At 40.0% G+C, this 17,170-nt stretch overlaps 2 protein-coding genes across 5 annotated transcripts in view; both read left to right on the plus strand.

The window, feature by feature from the left end:
• Positions 1–339: 339 nt before the first annotated feature.
• mrpl37 (mitochondrial ribosomal protein L37) lies at positions 340–10,737 on the plus strand. The gene is made up of 8 exons (XM_050033592.1): positions 340–839; positions 2,574–2,757; positions 4,704–4,819; positions 7,338–7,526; positions 7,656–7,810; positions 7,970–8,101; positions 9,276–9,350; positions 10,483–10,737. The coding sequence occupies exons 1-8, from the start codon at positions 455–457 to the stop codon at positions 10,558–10,560; spliced, it is 1,314 nt and encodes a 437-aa protein (XP_049889549.1). The 5' UTR covers positions 340–454; the 3' UTR covers positions 10,561–10,737.
• Positions 10,738–11,877: 1,140 nt separating this feature from the next.
• The window catches only part of LOC126382900 (acyl-coenzyme A thioesterase 11-like), a 30,056-nt gene continuing 24,763 nt past the window's right edge, over positions 11,878–17,170 (plus strand). Inside the window, exon 1 of one of the 4 annotated variants that reach the window (XM_050033151.1) lies at positions 11,878–12,209. The gene's annotated coding sequence lies outside the window, so the exon portion shown is untranslated. Of the gene's footprint in view, positions 12,210–13,738; positions 13,765–17,170 lie in introns of those variants that run through there. The other 3 variants (XM_050033147.1, XM_050033149.1, XM_050033150.1) reach the window with 3 other exon arrangements.

Raw genomic sequence — 17,170 nt, forward strand, 5'->3', positions numbered from 1 at the left:
TGATAATTGTTGAAGTCATATTTCATGCATAAGCACCTTTTCTTTTAAAAGTTAAATAGCCCACATTTTCCTGACTGTACTTACATACATTTACCAAAGTAACATTTTTAATGCAGGACTTTTACTGGTAACAGATTATTTACAGTGTGGTATAAGTACTTTTACTTGGGTAAAGGATCTGAATACTTTCTCCACCAGAGTCTAAGGTAAAATACATGAAATGTAAAAAAAAAGAGAAATGTAAAATAACAGAAGCACCAGTAGTTCTTTTCGTAACCTGTTGGGGGCGCTGTCGTAACCATACGAAAGGACGTAACGCTGGTTTAAACCCCTGAAGAAGTCAGAGATCCAACATGGCGGCGCCCTACAGCAGCACTTACTGACAGGGAATGACTTAGGTCAGAATAACATCGTCAATCTTGAAAACTCTATAAGAAGTACATTAGGAGTTAATATGTTTCAAGAAACGGCTCAGTGTTTAAAATCGGCGGCACCGTTGTTTTCTCAAACCGTTTTCCTGAAGGATTTGAGACGGCTGTCCACACATGGAGGAGGCAGCCACCTTCAGGCCCGCAGACACTTCGGTGTGAGCCGCTGTCTCACAGCCAAAGCTCCACCTGCGCGCAAACCCAGGGAGAGAGTGGAGATCCCCGGGCTGGAGATGGTCACCTACGGGGAGAGGATGCACTATGTTCCGGGGCTGTCCAAGCCCGTTTATCCACGGTGGGAGAGGGACTACAAGGACCCGAGACGTTACAAGTCTCCTCCGGTTCACGAGATGCCGCTGTACAAAGAGAAACCGTGCTATGTGTACAACCAGAGGACCAGCCCACTGGAAGGTAAAAGCTCACAGATGTACTACATCTGAAGTACATCGTTGTTGTGTGAAAACAAGCAATTATTTCTTGCCAGCAGTCTACAAACGAATGACACTGAAAACTGTATATTTATGCTGGCGCTTGCTCGTAGAACATCTGATGGTGGGGTCACGCAGGGTCCAGGGAACCCTTTCAACATTTTACTGCAGATAGGGTAGTTAGACACTTCAATATTGGCTGTCGGATGTTTTTTCTATAACAAGGAATATTAAAAGCAAAGGACACTGCTCTACGTAATGCTAAACAATAATAATGAAAACAATATTATTAGATAGCCTATCATTTGTTAATGCATCCGTTACGGTATTACTCTTTCTCTTCTTTTAACAACAGTCCAAACCTAGGGATCTAAGAACAATAACACAAAACAATTTCTTAACTTTGAATTATACATACAGGATTAACAAAGTAAAACATTAGAAAAGTGAAAAGCCAATATGCACTCACACCAGTCCTCTTTCTTCCACCTGGCCTGTTTGCAGGGGAAAAGGAGAGTCACAGGCCTGAAGGGTGGAGTTTTATAATCTTGGGAGAGTGGTCTAGCTAGGAGCGCAGGTGATGCAGGTGGGGTGGAGACTTGTGATTTAACAGACATAATCACAGACCAGGCTTATATTCCCAGACTTTTTACAACCAAGCAGGGGCGTTTGTTGGATTTGAGGACATTGGGCCTTAGCCTGGACCTCTGTAGAGGGGGTCGGGGGGAGGGGTGTCTGCAGGTGAAAGACTTAAAATCTCAAATTTCATAAATTCTAAGCCTTAAAAGTCATTAAATATTCTTAAATTTGAATTTCTGAGGCCTTAATTGCCACAAAAATTTTATCTTATTTCATTTTTCCATCTTTTAATTTATTTTTGTTAAAGTGAGTCAAGCTCTTCTGCGTCAAAGTCAACATTTCTGATGTTAGAAGACTGTCTATTTACTCTATACTTGCACTTAAACCAACTATAAATGAGTGCAGAATCAATATAGGTTGATCTAGAATGTGTATATATATGGATGTGTTTATGTGTGCACATGTGCGTGCAACTCTATGTATGTAATTGTATGTATACATGTAGGTTTTGTTTTTTATTTAAGAAGGATCCTCCCTCAGTTTCTGTTTAATTGTGTTTTTATGTTGACACATGTATCGTTTTGGTGTCTGTGTTCTTTAAAAGAAAATCTACTAAAAAGTAAATAACAAAAATATATTAATTTTAAAAAAGGTCTTTAAAGGTATTCAATTTAAATGTCTGATACCTGTAGACGCCCTGATTATAGCAGAACACCGCCTTATATGAGCAACATTAAAGGGGAGAATTTAAGAACCTGAAAGCTTGTATGTCACAAAAGACATGAAAAGAGACGTCAGTGTGTCTGTGTTTGACCCACATTCACAGCGACAAGAAAGAACAACCTGTTGAAATCGCATTTTGAACAATGTCCATGACAGGATACTGTTTACCATATAATTTCCCTGGTGATTATGCCAGATATTCTTATTATTTTCAGGTGCCTTAGAATTAGTCTAAATGCTCATCCTGCACTAACATTGGCAGATAAGCTCGGATGTCCAGTAATAGATGTTCAGTTATCCTTGTGCTAAGTATGTCTGTGATTATTCTGAATTTACAAGCGGAAGTGACCTCAAAGTCTATGTACATTTCAAAACATCATGTCACTTCAAATTGTCATCTCTCTCTGTGTCTCAGGTGTGCGTCAGGCTCTGTGGTTGACCAAAACCAAACTGATCTCAGGTTTGCCGCCTCAGCTTCTCTCACTGACAGAGAGTCCTGCCAATTGGATACCAGATCAGGATGAACGTGTGCAGAACGCCATCAAACACGCCCGCTTCTGGGACACAACAGAGGTCCGACCAGACAAAATTAAATACAGGTAGTGTGTCACAGCAACGTACATTTTAGTATGCATTGTTTAGTCAAGTAGATTAACAGCTATTGTTACATTTTTGTTGTGTGGATTTACAGAAAATCTGTTCTAAATTCTGCCTTCTTGTGTATACATCACCAAAACTGAATTGTCCTATACATGTACCAAAAATGTCTAAAGGTGCAAAGTGGTCACAAGCCCACATTTCTGTTCAGTGAGAATAGAAGTAGTGCCTGTTTTTTTTTTTTTTTTAAAGATATTTTTTGGGCAGTTTGCCTTTAATTGATAGGAAAGTCAGGTGTGAAGGGGGGATAGAGAGAGGGAATGACATGCAGCAAAGGGCTACAGGCTGGAGTCGAACCCGGGCCGCTGCGGCAACAGCCTTGTACATGGGGCGCCTGCTCTACCACTAAGCCACCGACGCCCCAGAAGTAGTGCTTTTACCGCATCAGTGTCACATTCAGTGACCGTTTGTGGAATTTGCAGTCCAGTGTTTAGACTGTGATGGATGCAGGTGAAGCCAGGTAATGGCTCTTAGTGGGTTTAGCTCTCTAAACTTGATCAGCAAAATGAGCTGTGCTTCCCACGAGGTGCAGCAGAGGCAAAAAACAACATAGGTTTATGACACCAACAAGCAGCAAGTCACAAAAAAGCAACTGGAATTTGAAAAACAATGCAACTAGTCGAGTAAAGACTGTTTATGAATGATTTAAATGAGTTTAACTATCAAGACGGGTTGGTTGCATGAAACTATTAAAACTGTTTTTGTTCTTTTGTCCAGAACGTGTCATTTTTATGTCATGGACAGGTTTCAGATCATTAGCTGTTCACTGAAAGGTCACTGACAAATAAGGTTAAAGTTGAAAGTGATTTAACTCAATAGAGTGCTCCGGGAATGAGTCATAAATCCCAGAAATTAAATGAGTGAGTATTTTAGCACTCCTGGTTCCCTCCTCTCGAGGTCTAATGGGTTTTAGTAACAACTCAGATTCCAAAAAAATTGGGACGCTGTGTAAAACATAATTAAAAACAGAATGCAATGATTTGCAAATGTTTTTTGACCTATATTTTAATTGAATGCGGTCTAAAGACAATATATTTAATGTTCAAACTGATAAACTTTATTTATTTATTATTTATTTTTGTTGATATGCACATATTCTGAATTTGATGCCTACAACCCAATAAAGTATATTTGTTTGAACATTAAATATCTTGTCTTTGTGCTGTCTCCAATTGAAAACATATTGAAAACAATTTGCAAAACTTCTGTTAAGTTTTATACAACGTCCCAACTCCTGCAATAAGGTCTGTGGCTAACACAAGCTTAATACTCATGAAAAAAGGCGGTTGCTAACAAGAAGCTAAATGAGACTTAAGAGTGTCATCACCCTGAACATGGCTTTACAGCCTCATCATGGTGGCAGTGTTAAGTCATGTGACCCGGGTGTAGTTAATGTATAGCCTAACGTTAGCTTATTACTGTGGCTGATTGCATTTGGGCTTCAAAAAAACATAAAATTGGTGTGAATTTGTAAAGATGATCTTTATGAATAAAAGATGTATCATAAACATTTTTTTGCCACAGAGCTTATTTTCGGCAATAATCCAAAATCCAATGGAAAAATCCCATAGGCTTTTCGACAAGGGAACCAGGCCATCGCTAACTTCCGTGTTGGCCTACAGAAAAACGTCATCCCTGCAACACTCTGTGGTGAGGTGTATCATCTGCACAGGATGCAGCTCTCAGAATAGCACTGTAGCAAGGTTTGACATCTTTGCTCTCTCCATAGGAAAAGCCAGCACAACTTTCTCTAAAGTATAGTGGTGCTGACTCATTGAATATTTGGTTGAAAATCAGTAGCTGAGAGCAGCACAGGTATTTTTACAGTCCTTGTTTGGGTAATAAATCACTGTCCTCTCTCGTTTGTTTGTGTGTGCTCTTTTCTCAGCAACACTTTGCTCTTCAACCTGCTCCATCTGTGTGCAACTCTACAGCCCAGTCACCCAGTGATTGGAAGGAGGATCCTTGCTGAGAAATACTCATTGGCATCCATGTGGAGCAGAGGTAATACACACTAGGGATTACCTAGTGAAATACTTAAGGGCCTTGACAAATCAAGCCGACGCTCAGCTGTTGGTCAGCGTGAGCAACCTGAGAAGTTGTTGACCAATAAGTGGGTTCCTGTTGTGTTTATATCATCAGCAAACTAACACCTATACAGCATTACACAAACAAAGGCAAAAAAGTACAAGGCCCTGATCACACAGAAAGTGTTTAACAACTGGAGGCGTTTTTTGTAATTGTTTTTAATGAGAATAAAGCTTTTTGCTTGCTTTTTTTGTTTTGCTACGCGCCTTGTGTTTCTGTGCTGTAGGCGCCTGGTGTTTTTGCCGGAGGGCTCTGAGGTTTGAATAAAACTTCAACTCAGAGAGGAAAAGCGCCCACGTCATCTCTGCTTTTTTCCCGTTGTCTAATACTATGATTTGAGAGGCGGACCGTCTGTGGTGGTCATGACAACATAGTTTACAGTTGGTAAACAATGGAGGAGAAACTAGTAGTAGCGGTCACTGGATACCCAGAGCTATATGACTTAACAAACAGCAGTCACCACCATCTCAATAGAAAACCGCAGGCGTGGAAGCGCGTCAGTGCAGTAGTTGAAACGGCTATCATCGAGGTGACTCTCCTGGACCAACTGGTGGTACTCCCTGTGATCCACCCTCTTTTTTTAAGAGTCTCATGTGCCCACACAGATCTCCATTTCCCTGTGCCCAACAAACTATTTGCCGACAGCCTCTCAGCCACAGCTACAGTACAGCAAGTACCCTCTGCCTGTCCCTTTTAGAACCAAGCTACTAATTACTGTGAAATAAATAAAAATAAATAAACAGTAGATTGATTACATGGGATGGTTAGGGTAAGGAGGTGATGGGGTGGTTGCTTGGCAACAAGAAAAAGGTGTGGCAAGCGTTTTTTTTTTTTACGAGGGGCATTCAATAATTAAAAAAAACAAAAAAAAAACAAGGCTGGGATGCTCAGAACAGAGGACCCACTGTATGCTAGCTAGCTGTCACTGTACCCTGGACGACATGGGTAAGGGCAAAGTCAACGAAAACTGGCTATTTAACTAAGACTTGGCGACATGGCTGAAGCCAGTACAAGGTAATGCATACAAGGCTCTGTGTATTTAATGTAAAAAGTATTTCCAAGCTTGGCACGATAGGAATCAAGGTAGTTGAATCCCGCATGCAGAGTGAGAAACACAAAATCTGCAAATCACATTTTATGTTACAAGTATTTGGGCAAAATTGTCCATGACCCGAAGTACTTGATGTCAGTTTATGTTTTTATGTTGGGTTTTTTTTTTGGATATTGAAAAAAAAAATCTAAAGTTTGACTCCAAATGGCAATAAAAAAGTCTTTAAAAGACCTAAATCTAACTTGTCTAAAGCCTCCTACAGACTGTGAGATTCTAGCACTCCTCTAAGTTTAGCACAAGCTACACTGTGCGACATGGATCTAAGAAACTTGGGTACAACATCAAGTTTGATGTATGCCGACTGTATGATGACAGAGCCTACTGAATCGCAGGCTACATCCTACAAAGCATTAGCTTCCCACACTTGAGTGCACAAGGATGCTGCACGGGTTATTACTTCTCCAAATGTGAAGCACAACATAGAGGGTCATATTATTAAATAACTTAAAGTTTTGTGGGCACTATATACTGCAGTGTGTCTGTGTGTGTGTGCTTGATAGCTACTAGGTTGCTCACCTGGCAGCTGCAACTCCATATTTCCTTCCATGCTTTGTCCTTCTTTACCCGACCATGGTAAGAGCTGGAGGACACATCATACAGGCAAGGCTTCTGCTGCCACAACTCCACAAGGTTTTCCTCTTTACTGGAATCCCACGCATTTCTTTTAGCATGTTTTGCCTCTATGGCAAGCTGCTATTCATCTGTTTGTTTGGGTTTAGGGTCAGTGCGTCATTTTATTATGCATTTCTATAGATTGGTTAGTAGACATAGGCCATAAATTCCTGGCACAGTCATAATTTTATCCCAGGCTGTCTTTGATCGCAATAATGTGACAACGGCCATCCTTGAAGCTCTGTAACTGTGTGACACAGGATCATTGTTTTAGAGCCACAACCAAAGATATCACCATGTTTCTTTCACGTTGGTCATCTTTCATGTGGGACAGCCCAAAATAGCACAGGTTATACTGAGCTTTAGGCTGTAGGAACCTTGGATGAAAGATTTGTCAAAGGATATGTGGAAATATTGACCTTCTGGTCGCGCCACAGTAAAAATCAAAGGATCACTTCAGTCAATGGCATCCAGTGTCTGGGGACGACGAATGTCTCTAACTTTTATGACAATCCATCCTATTGTTGTTGAGATATTTATATCTGGAACAAAGTGGTGGACTGACTGAAAGACAGACAGACAATGCCGTCCCTAGAGACAATTAATGAGTTTCGAAAATTGATCAGTGCTGCCTAAAATCATAATAATAAACCTGAATGTACTGAATACATTCTAATGGACTTCCAATTTCATTCCATGTTTGAATACCAGGTGAGGACCTGTTCCAGATTAGGGGTCAGAACGGTTTACTGCATAACTGCATGGATCCTCTCCCAGAGGTTTCTGGGAAACAGGAAGTGGCTGACACGGCAGATCACGTCCTGGAAACCTTCTATCCTGTCTCCCCCACCATCGACCTGCAGAAGGTTCACGTGTACAAAGAGGACGTGAACTGCACAGGTGAGAAGACATCATGTCACATTAATCATGGTCTTGCAGTAGTTTGCTGTGTCTGGGAGTACAGTACTGCGGGTCTCTGTTTGTCCAGTGCTCAGGCCTAATTAAATGACTTCTCTTATATCCAATCAGGTTTCAGGGATGACTACCCTTATCCTCATGCCCACACCATTTACTTTACGGAGGGAGGTGATGCTAACTTTAAGCTCCTGCCAGAACAGTTCAGAGCCAAGATGCTCATGTTTACCTTTGGAAATGCTTTGGTCCGTGCACACAAACTGTATGGGGTAAGGATATACACATTACTGTGTCATTAAACTCAGTGGATCTGTGAACAACATACTGTATTACCAGTAAGTAATCTACATTCTCGAAATTCATAATCATTCTTCTCTCCCTTTCTACTTTTTACCCTGTGTGTGTGTGTGTGTGTGTGTGTGTGTCAGACCCAGCCCCAGCGTGTATTAGATCGACCTATAACAGTACAGGCAGTGGGGACCAACGGTAGAATTTTCCATTTTATGGTTTTCCAGCTCAACACCACAGATCTCTCAGGAGACGACGGCATCAAGAACCAGGTGCCTCATTTTTTTTATTCAATATCTGTGTGTGGTGCTTTGTGAGAAAACCCAAATTGACACGTTATTGGCTTTGAAGAGACATTTGCTGCTGTACTGCAAAAAACGCATCAATACGAGGACCTTTGCTTCTGCATGGACAGACCAAGTGAACACTGCAATACAAAACAGTACAGAACACCCAGCAGTAAATACCATTAAACTAATGCTGTGGTTTAAAAGGTAAGTTTGGTATATTCTAACTTGGTCCCTATTTTCCATGTGTCTTCCATGTTTCTGTGTCTAAGTGACTAATGCAACAGTAATAATGCAATAAAGTATTATTCTATTCTATAATTTTTTAAATTGGTCCAGTATTAAGCGAGAGGGCTACAGCTGGCAGCGGCTGCATTGTAACCACTCAGGGCATGTATGCAGCGTCAGTGTACGTCCACTTAAAGTTCTTGTTTTGACAGGCACAGATTACCGTTGTAAATGTCTGACAACTTATAGGATCAATCCTTACCTTTTAAAGGTGCAAGATCCTTTTTGTTTAATCAGATACCGCCTCAAAAATCACTTTCGTCAAACACACCAGACTCTATTTAAATATACAGTAATTGTATTTTGGCGTGTATAAAAGCAGCATATTTGCACATCTAACTGGGTGAATAAAGGGTTTATTTCAACCAAACCAGAGTTAGGGATTGTTGGAATAGTGGAAAGTTTTATTTTGCTTCCATCAACTTTGAATTAAGTGTGTTTGTGACGATAAAATGACTGATTATTAAAATGGAGTCTGTGAGTTTGGCTATCGCATATCCGGGGCTGGACCAATTTCCAAAATTGTTGTTCCATTAGTCACTTAGACACAAAAACATGGGAAAATGGGGTCCTGGTTGAATATTGCCCATTGCATTTACAGGCTAAATTGTCGTCAGACCAATAGCTCCGAGATTGCTTTTTGTTCAGGGCTGAATAATATGTTGTAAATCCATATGCAAAGAAACTAATCCTCAGAGTGAATTCTTATTAGTATTTTTGATCAAGTGATGCTGCAAAAATCTGTGTCGGTGCAAAAACAACAATTTTTCATAATATTAATAATTGACTATCAGAGTAAAAATCAGACCTGATGTGAGAATGAGTTTGCTGTTGTCTGCTGGCTTTTTGAAATGCTTTCTGCTCCATGCAGGTGTGGCTGGATAAAGATGTCGAGCTCTATGATTTTGCAAAACTCCGACCGCTCATCAAGAAAAAGCAAGTGAAGGTATGAACGTATCATACATCTGAGCCCTGGCACCTTTTCTCTTAATTTTGTTAGATCTCAATAGCAGTGGCTGGTCTTGAGTTTCCTAGTTAGGCTAGCTATAGATTTCAAATCCAAAAAAGGAAGTCTTGGAGGAAAATAGAGACTTTAATATTGCATATACAGATTTGTTTGCTTTCACCACCAACCCTGCAACACTGCCACACCAAATAATCCTAAGTAGCACATGGCAGAGTCGTAATCTTGTGGTAAAACATATTAATGAATGCTTATTTCGACCTATTAGTATGTTGATATAGCCTGAGTGTCAGACTGAAGTTCCCAGAACCTTCAGTCTGACATGGCTTCCATTGAAGGCAATTTAAGAACCTTCAGTCTGACATGGCTTCCATTGAAGGCAATTTACAAGGGGGAGGGAATTTGATTTTTCGCTAACCAATCAGTAGAGATCAACAACTCACCCAGAATCTGACGTCATTAGTATCCATGCATCGGGGGTGCCGAAAACAAGCGAGCATTGCCCGTTTAAAATGTCTCCGTCGTCGTGCACGCCCAGCTGCATCGCCGTTAAATCCAGTTTAGCAGCTTCCTTAATTTGGTCCTCCATTAACGCGAGTAGTGCCGAAATACCTCAATAGCATCGTTAATGTGGTCTGTAGGATCTGTAGCGGTCGCCATTGTTGCTATCCTCACCAGTTACCCACCGGCGTACAGCTTGACATCAGCATGGCGCTGATTGGCTAATCGCTAGACCCCCGGCGTTCATTGGTCCGTCCATCGTTTGGACGAGATAAATCGCAAATTCATTGAAGTATGCCAGACCAGTAATGCAAGCCTACTCAGTTGAGTGGGCGGGGTCTATGGTCTGGAACCAGGCTAATGTTGATAGGCTAATGTAGACTTAATAAGCCATGTTACCTTCATATCCAGGCTCAAATATGTTTTATGGCTCCAGACAGACTTTTAAAACTTTTTATTTTGGCCAAAAATAGCTCTTTCTATAGAAAGGTTGCCGACCCCTGCCATAAATACACTGAATGCGTATTTATTGATAAGTGTGATGGGACAACAGAGAAACTGAAAGGGCAGCAAAGTAAACTTGAGTGGTTGTTTGTTGTGTGTCTCCCTGCAGGTACCAGCTGGTCTGGCAGGATACAAGCCTGAAACATTCAACAAGTTCCTGGCCCTGTACCTGCACGGGGCTGTGTAGGACAACAAACAGTACCTTGTCTGTATTTATGTTTTTTTTTTGTTGTTGTTTGTTTTTACGTATGTCCCTTCAGTCGGTGACCTGGTTTATAACATGTTATGTTGTCTGGATAATTTAACACCTTGACCCCATCCAACTGTGACTTACTCAATAAAAAAAACTCTCATTCTGAATAGATACTTAAGTGTGTTTTTATGCTTTACTGGTGTACATTGAAAATGAATACAGGCTTATATCCCAACAATTTTTCATCCTAAAACCTATTATAATACACTAGTACTCTGCTGTAAAGAGACAACAGTAATGGGCTCTATTTGGGGTGTTGCAGGTATGAGCAACTTTAACAGGGCAGCAGACCTAGAATTGATATGAATATCAGCATGTCTTAATATCACACTACAAAGAAAACATAAACTTCAAACCTCTACAGCGCACACATAACATTATAGGGCTATTCTCACACCCATTTGGACTTGTTGTAACCGGTGCACTGGTGGAACTAATTTTTATTAACAATAGCTCTGATCCATGTGAGTAATGAGAGTGAGTCAGCGTGCACAACACCAGAGTTCTCACCCACAATGGACTGTCTTTTTTATGTAATTATACTTGATGTCAAAAATATTCTGATTGCATATTTTTTCATTTTTAGGAAAAGGAAAGTGATGCTTACAACAGCACACTTGTAGAAGTATTACTAATAAAGTTTAAATGCCTTTTCTTTATCAAGTCCAAATATTGGATAATAACAGTTCTATGAACAAGCACATGAATTAACTTGTATATTGATATTAAAGTGTGAAAATTGTTAATCAAGATGCAAGAAATCAAACTGATCACTTCATAAGATATCAGGTAATGGAGTGCAACTTAGCTGAGGTCTGTATATATGTATGATGGGCCTAAAAATAACCTTTTCAGTCATTTTTGCACTCAGGCTACAGTAATAACTATCCCTCTAGACCAGTAGTTACCAAAGCTGCAGGGTCTTTTTATGGACAGATAAAATTAGGGTGCCTCTGAGCAACAATTGCTATTGGGTCCTCGTTAAGCCCCATCTACCACCTCTGTGCATTTTGATACAGAGTCACAATGTTGTGCGTTAATTGTACTTGAGTGGTACAAACCAACCAAATAACAAAAATCCACTGACATACAGTGAATCTTTGGGGCCCCTGGGGGTCTGGAGCTCAGGAGCAGCTGCCTGCAGTGAATAAAACTGCCTTGGACCCACTGAATGGGTGTCAGCAAAAACTGTCAGTGTTTCCACTGAGTCACATTTAATACATCACATACTATCATGATTTTAACTGATTTCCACGGGACTGCATGTCACATGACAACACTTAAAAAAAACAAAACAAAACAAAACAAATAAACAAACGAAACCAAATCGGAAGCCGTGCTGTGCGAGCTGGCAAATTAAACAGTTTATGTAAGCACATTTTTTCCCTCATGCACCACAGCAGGCACAAACAAACCGACTGTATCAATGTGGCAATGAGAGCAAGTCTACACCCGCAGCTGCACTGTGACAGGAAGGACCAGCAGACTACAAACACACTGAACCGACCTCAGAGACAGAGACACAGAGACACAGAGACACAAGCCTGGACAAACCTACAGGACACAAAAGAAGCTGCAAAAAGGTACATCGAAACATCGTCTGACATGTCACTTATAATGCTTTAAAGTTTTCTGGTCCAAACTATAGTTGTGTCAAGCTACCCAGAGATACACACAAAAACACCGGAAGTCAGTCGCTTTGCTAATTAGTGTCACATAAAAAGTAGCCTCTGATATAAATTCCGTTTGAGTCTTGTGTGTTGTTTGCTAATATTGCTATCCATGTTAGTATTTGTGTATTTGTTAGTAGTGTATTCTAATATGGAACAATGCAACGGACGTCACTTAAATGTCAGGGACTGTTCTTCACTTATCAGAGGGAGAGTCAGGGATGAATGGAGGCAAGGGTCTGACCTCATTTTATTTAGTAATTTATTTATTTATCTTATTTTGACTGTCCCCAAAGCTTCAGGTATTTATCCTTGAGCCTTCCTGAGTGACTGGCGGAAAAAGCATGACCCTCCCTTCACCATAAATTAGTTGTCAGATGTAAAAACTTACCCTTTAAAAAAGTTAAAAGTTCAAAACGAAATCCTGGAGTTGAAAAAAGCCATGGGTTTTTCATTCATGTTGTGCTTGCCGGTTAGTTGTGAGTGATTTTGATGAAATATTAGTATTCTAAACTTAAAATATGATTATGGTTTTTTTTCTGATGAAAGCATTTGTCCCACACAATGGGTATGATTTATGACATATTAGTAAATCTCATTTATGAAATGTTAGTAAATCTGTGAGTAGATTTGCACATAAAAAACCTTGATACTAAAAACCCACACCGTATTCATGAACCCCACGGGAAACTAGGATTTGATTGTGGGCAAGTGTGTAAGTTCATGAATGCCAGCCGTAAATTGACAGCATGCTCCCACTTGTCAGCAATTAGCATACAATATGTATGGGGACCACCATATATGGAGATGATAATTACTATGGATAGATATTTTGTTAGTAACAATTAAACGATTGGAGCTACTAACATATTGATGAATGCTGAATTACACGTAAATTTCCCTCAGCTGACAGTTTACACACAAATCTGTTCTGCTCATGTTTAATGAATGAGACCCAGTGTGTTTAAATACCATTGTAAATTTTAAAACCCAACAATAATTTGTGTTTTCCGGCTGCAATAAATGGTGTAATTAATCAATTTTAAAAGAAAATATGCTTTCCCAACAATTGGTGGTAAAATAAATACAAAACACAGCCATTTAAAGTTGTATGCCCTTTCCCTAAGCCAAAACAAAAGTCCCTTTACAGTACTTACAAAAGAAAATAACCAACAGCCCCATATCAAATTACAGCTTTGATAACCCCAAAATATATCTAATCTGCATCATACTGATTTCACTTTGGTATGCTTCCTATGAGAAATATAAGGGAAGTTGCTACTTTCTCAGGGCAGATTAATTAGTACATAAATAAGTAGCATGTCAGTCTTGTCATAGCAAAACAAAGCATTTGAAAATGTGTCAGCTTTAGGCTTTTATTTTGAAAGGTATCACCGGAACTCCCTTAAAGTAACATGGTATCAACGTTTAACTTTACACGTCCACAAGTCGCTGTCCCGTCAGGTTAGTGAGTACATTACATTGTCAAGTAAGCTAACAAAGTACCTATAACTCCTTAACTTTCATTTTATTCCGTGTTTACTGAAGCAGCTTGTAGCAGCTTTAGCTTATAGTAACGTTACTGAAGCTCAGCTGTGGAAGGTTTTTGAAGTTCGCTGTTCCAGCTGAAGACTAGCTAAGTGGTCTGGTGCGCAGCAATTTAACGTTATGTGACTAGAAGCTCTCTTCATGTCGCTGTTTCATGTGCAAATGTTTCGGTTTGAAGGAATAAAAGTTGTCGAAGGTAGCTCGTTCTTCCATAGCCTGTAATTGTGTCGAGTGTGTGCACAGTGCATGCACCCTCCTTGTAGCTTTGTGTTTTCTTGGCGGCTCAGAGCGGACAAACCTGTCAGACCTATGTTGTGCCTGTCAGGTCACATATCATCAGCGTTATCAGCTGGAGACAAAGGAAATGAGTAGAGACCTCTGAAGTCCTCAGGCTACAGGTATTTAGATATCTTCTGCAGTGCTGTATTTCAACTCAGGGGACAGGGGACATGTCCAAATCAGCGTGGTTGATGCATAGATGAAGGGGTGAGGAGACTTAAGAGAGACAAGGGTGCATTTGTGATCCACCATGCATTACCATCTAATGTCAGCAGTCAGATGCCATCTTAAAATCACTGTCTAACAGGCTGGGGCCTCTTCCAGTGAGCTAACAGCACAAAGTCACTGAATTTGGCTTCTGAGGTCTAAGAAACCGATTGTGACAAAAACTTTGTCAAGAAAAAGCATTCAGTTGAGAATGAATCATTTCACAGGAAGCTGTTGCGCCAAACTGTTGCGCCATCACTGGCTGTATGAGTGCAACCCTCATGTATCCACTTAACTTATGTGACCCAATGTGTCATGCATTGAAGACATTATCTTTAACAGTGGTGGTCAAATAGAAAAGTTAATCTACACATTGTGGTGTGCTACTTCACCAGATATACGGCAGAGTTCAGAGAATGCTACAATGTAATGCAGGCCTCTTGTAGATACTGTATGTTGAGTGGTGTTAACAGTAGGCTACCCTCTATGATTATCTCGTCAGCAGTGTCACTGAATAGCTTCCCAGGAAACTGGTTCCAGACAGATGTTTCCAACACAAACTGAGATATACTGAAATTAATTTAGTCCAGACACAAAAGTGGATCCATTCGTCTGCCAAACTGCTCGTAATTGACCTTTATAACTCTTCTCACCCAGGGCTATGTGTTGTTTCTTAATGCATTTTCTCATCAGCATGATGATTGTATCTCTCTAAACCAATCACAGCTATCTTGTTCAGTTCTAAGCTCAAGATGCAGCGATGGTGCCCTGGCAAAACGGTAGCATGCAGATAGGGGAGGAGAATGCCTGCTGAAATAGCTGGCTCATGGCAGGCATATACCCACAGTCTGCATCTGTTGATTCAGACTTGCCTGCTTCTGACTGAGAGCTGGAAGGGCTTGGAGTCTGTTACTCATGGATTGATTACTGAGTGGGTTTACAGGCCGTCTGCCCAAGAGGGCAGCTTTATTTTATTGTTAAGATGTCTTATTGAATAGTCAAAACAAGAGATGTCTTTAAATATTAAGTATGCTGTGGCTGTGTCTGGAATGAACCACTATTCCCTCATTCATATATTCCTATATAGGGGAATCTGTTGAGATCCCTAGTTGGTTGTAACCCACTCAATCAACATACATGTGGTGAATTCCAACACTTATAACAGAAGTGGGCTCGTCCGTGGCAGCTGACATTAGACTATATTAGCTTAGCAAACAAAATAATATTTACATGTCTGTGCCAGAGTCCACATTGTCTCATGATCTGTCAGTGCTGTTACAGGCTGAGATCTTGTTATAATAATGATGGTAAATCTTGTGGATAAGCTAAAACATTTGATGAAGAGGAAACATTTATGATGTTCATTGCTAAGTTAACTGGTTAGGCTATAGATGGAATGTGAGATTTTACAAGGACAAGTTGAGTCCTAGTGTGTTTTGTAGCTTTGATGTTCAAGCATGATGTTGGCATTGTACGTTTCAGCAACTCAGTGTTAATTTTGACAACTATTTTAGATTTAGTCTTAGTCTTGAGACAAAATACTCATTAGTTTTAGTCACATTTTAGTCATTTTTATCCTTCATAGTGTTAGTCTAGTATTAGTTGTGGAAAAATCAAAACATTTTAGTTTTCTATATGTTTTTTAATCTTTAAACTAATCCAGTGAGGCTAATTCATCTTCTCAGAAATTAGGTTGTATAAAAATTTCTTCACAGTTTTTTTTCCAGAACTACAAATAATTTCTACACACTTACAATCTGTCATTTCTCCAACAGTTGTTGACAGGTTTGAGGGGTGATTTACGAGCAAACACTTACTGATCGTCATTTGAAACGCTCAACATCTCTCTATTTATGCTCTCAAAAACTTCGACCCCACATATACTGTAACTAATCTGAGACAACTAGGATTTGTACCCAGGTTCATTGTAAAATCTGACTTATCCATCTCACTGTTAAGAAGCAGAAAAATAACTTAATTAAAGCCTGAATTCTTTCTTAATCTGCTACATCTTAGTCTGGAGGTTTAAACTTGTGTCCTCTCACAGAGTTGGTGAGTATAACAACATTTAGCTGTCAGATCAAACTCTGCTGAGTTCAGACTTTTTTATCTACAGCACTACACTCACAGATAACTGAGCCTCGTACCTGCCTGTCATCAGCATCAACTCATAAACCTTCTTGAGACAGTCTGGACTGAGTGGAGTCCTGCAGGGATCAGCTGTGAAGTCTGGTGGCCGGTGGCTGTTTGCACTGCTGCAATTCAGTGGCTAACTGCTAACAGCCACTGCTGCAACTAACAAACTCCACAAATCCATTCAGCAGCTCCACCATCCACAGTCAGACACACACTACTGTTTATTTACTGCTGATTTACAGCTCACAAGTTGCACCAACGGCTGATGCTACTCCAGTGTGAGTGTTTTTGCTGGCAAGCGGAACATCCTGGCTCAGACTATTTACTGGAGTTTACCAACCTGTCACTCATGCAGCATTTGAAGATAATTATAAGCTTTCAATGTCTGATAGACCACCACCAACATTTTCATCACGTCTCGTCAGCGAAAATGAAACATAGATTTCGTCTTACTTTTTATTCTCAAGATCTGTTTTTAGCTCGTCACAGTCTTTTTTTTTTTTGTCATGGAAAAAAGGTTGTTGACGAAAAAGTTTCGTCATAGTTTTCATCAACAAATTTAACACTGCTGCAACCATAGATGCGTTACATTTGTGCGTTATTATGTAGTGGATACGTTGAAACTTTACGTTTCAACAATGCTGTGGTTAACATATAGTTACATTTAGGCACAAAGACCACTAGTTTATGGTTAGGAAAAAGAT

This window comes from Epinephelus moara, chromosome 21 (genome assembly GCF_006386435.1).
Source record: "Epinephelus moara isolate mb chromosome 21, YSFRI_EMoa_1.0, whole genome shotgun sequence".
In the NCBI taxonomy this organism is placed as follows: Eukaryota; Metazoa; Chordata; class Actinopteri; order Perciformes; family Serranidae; genus Epinephelus; species Epinephelus moara.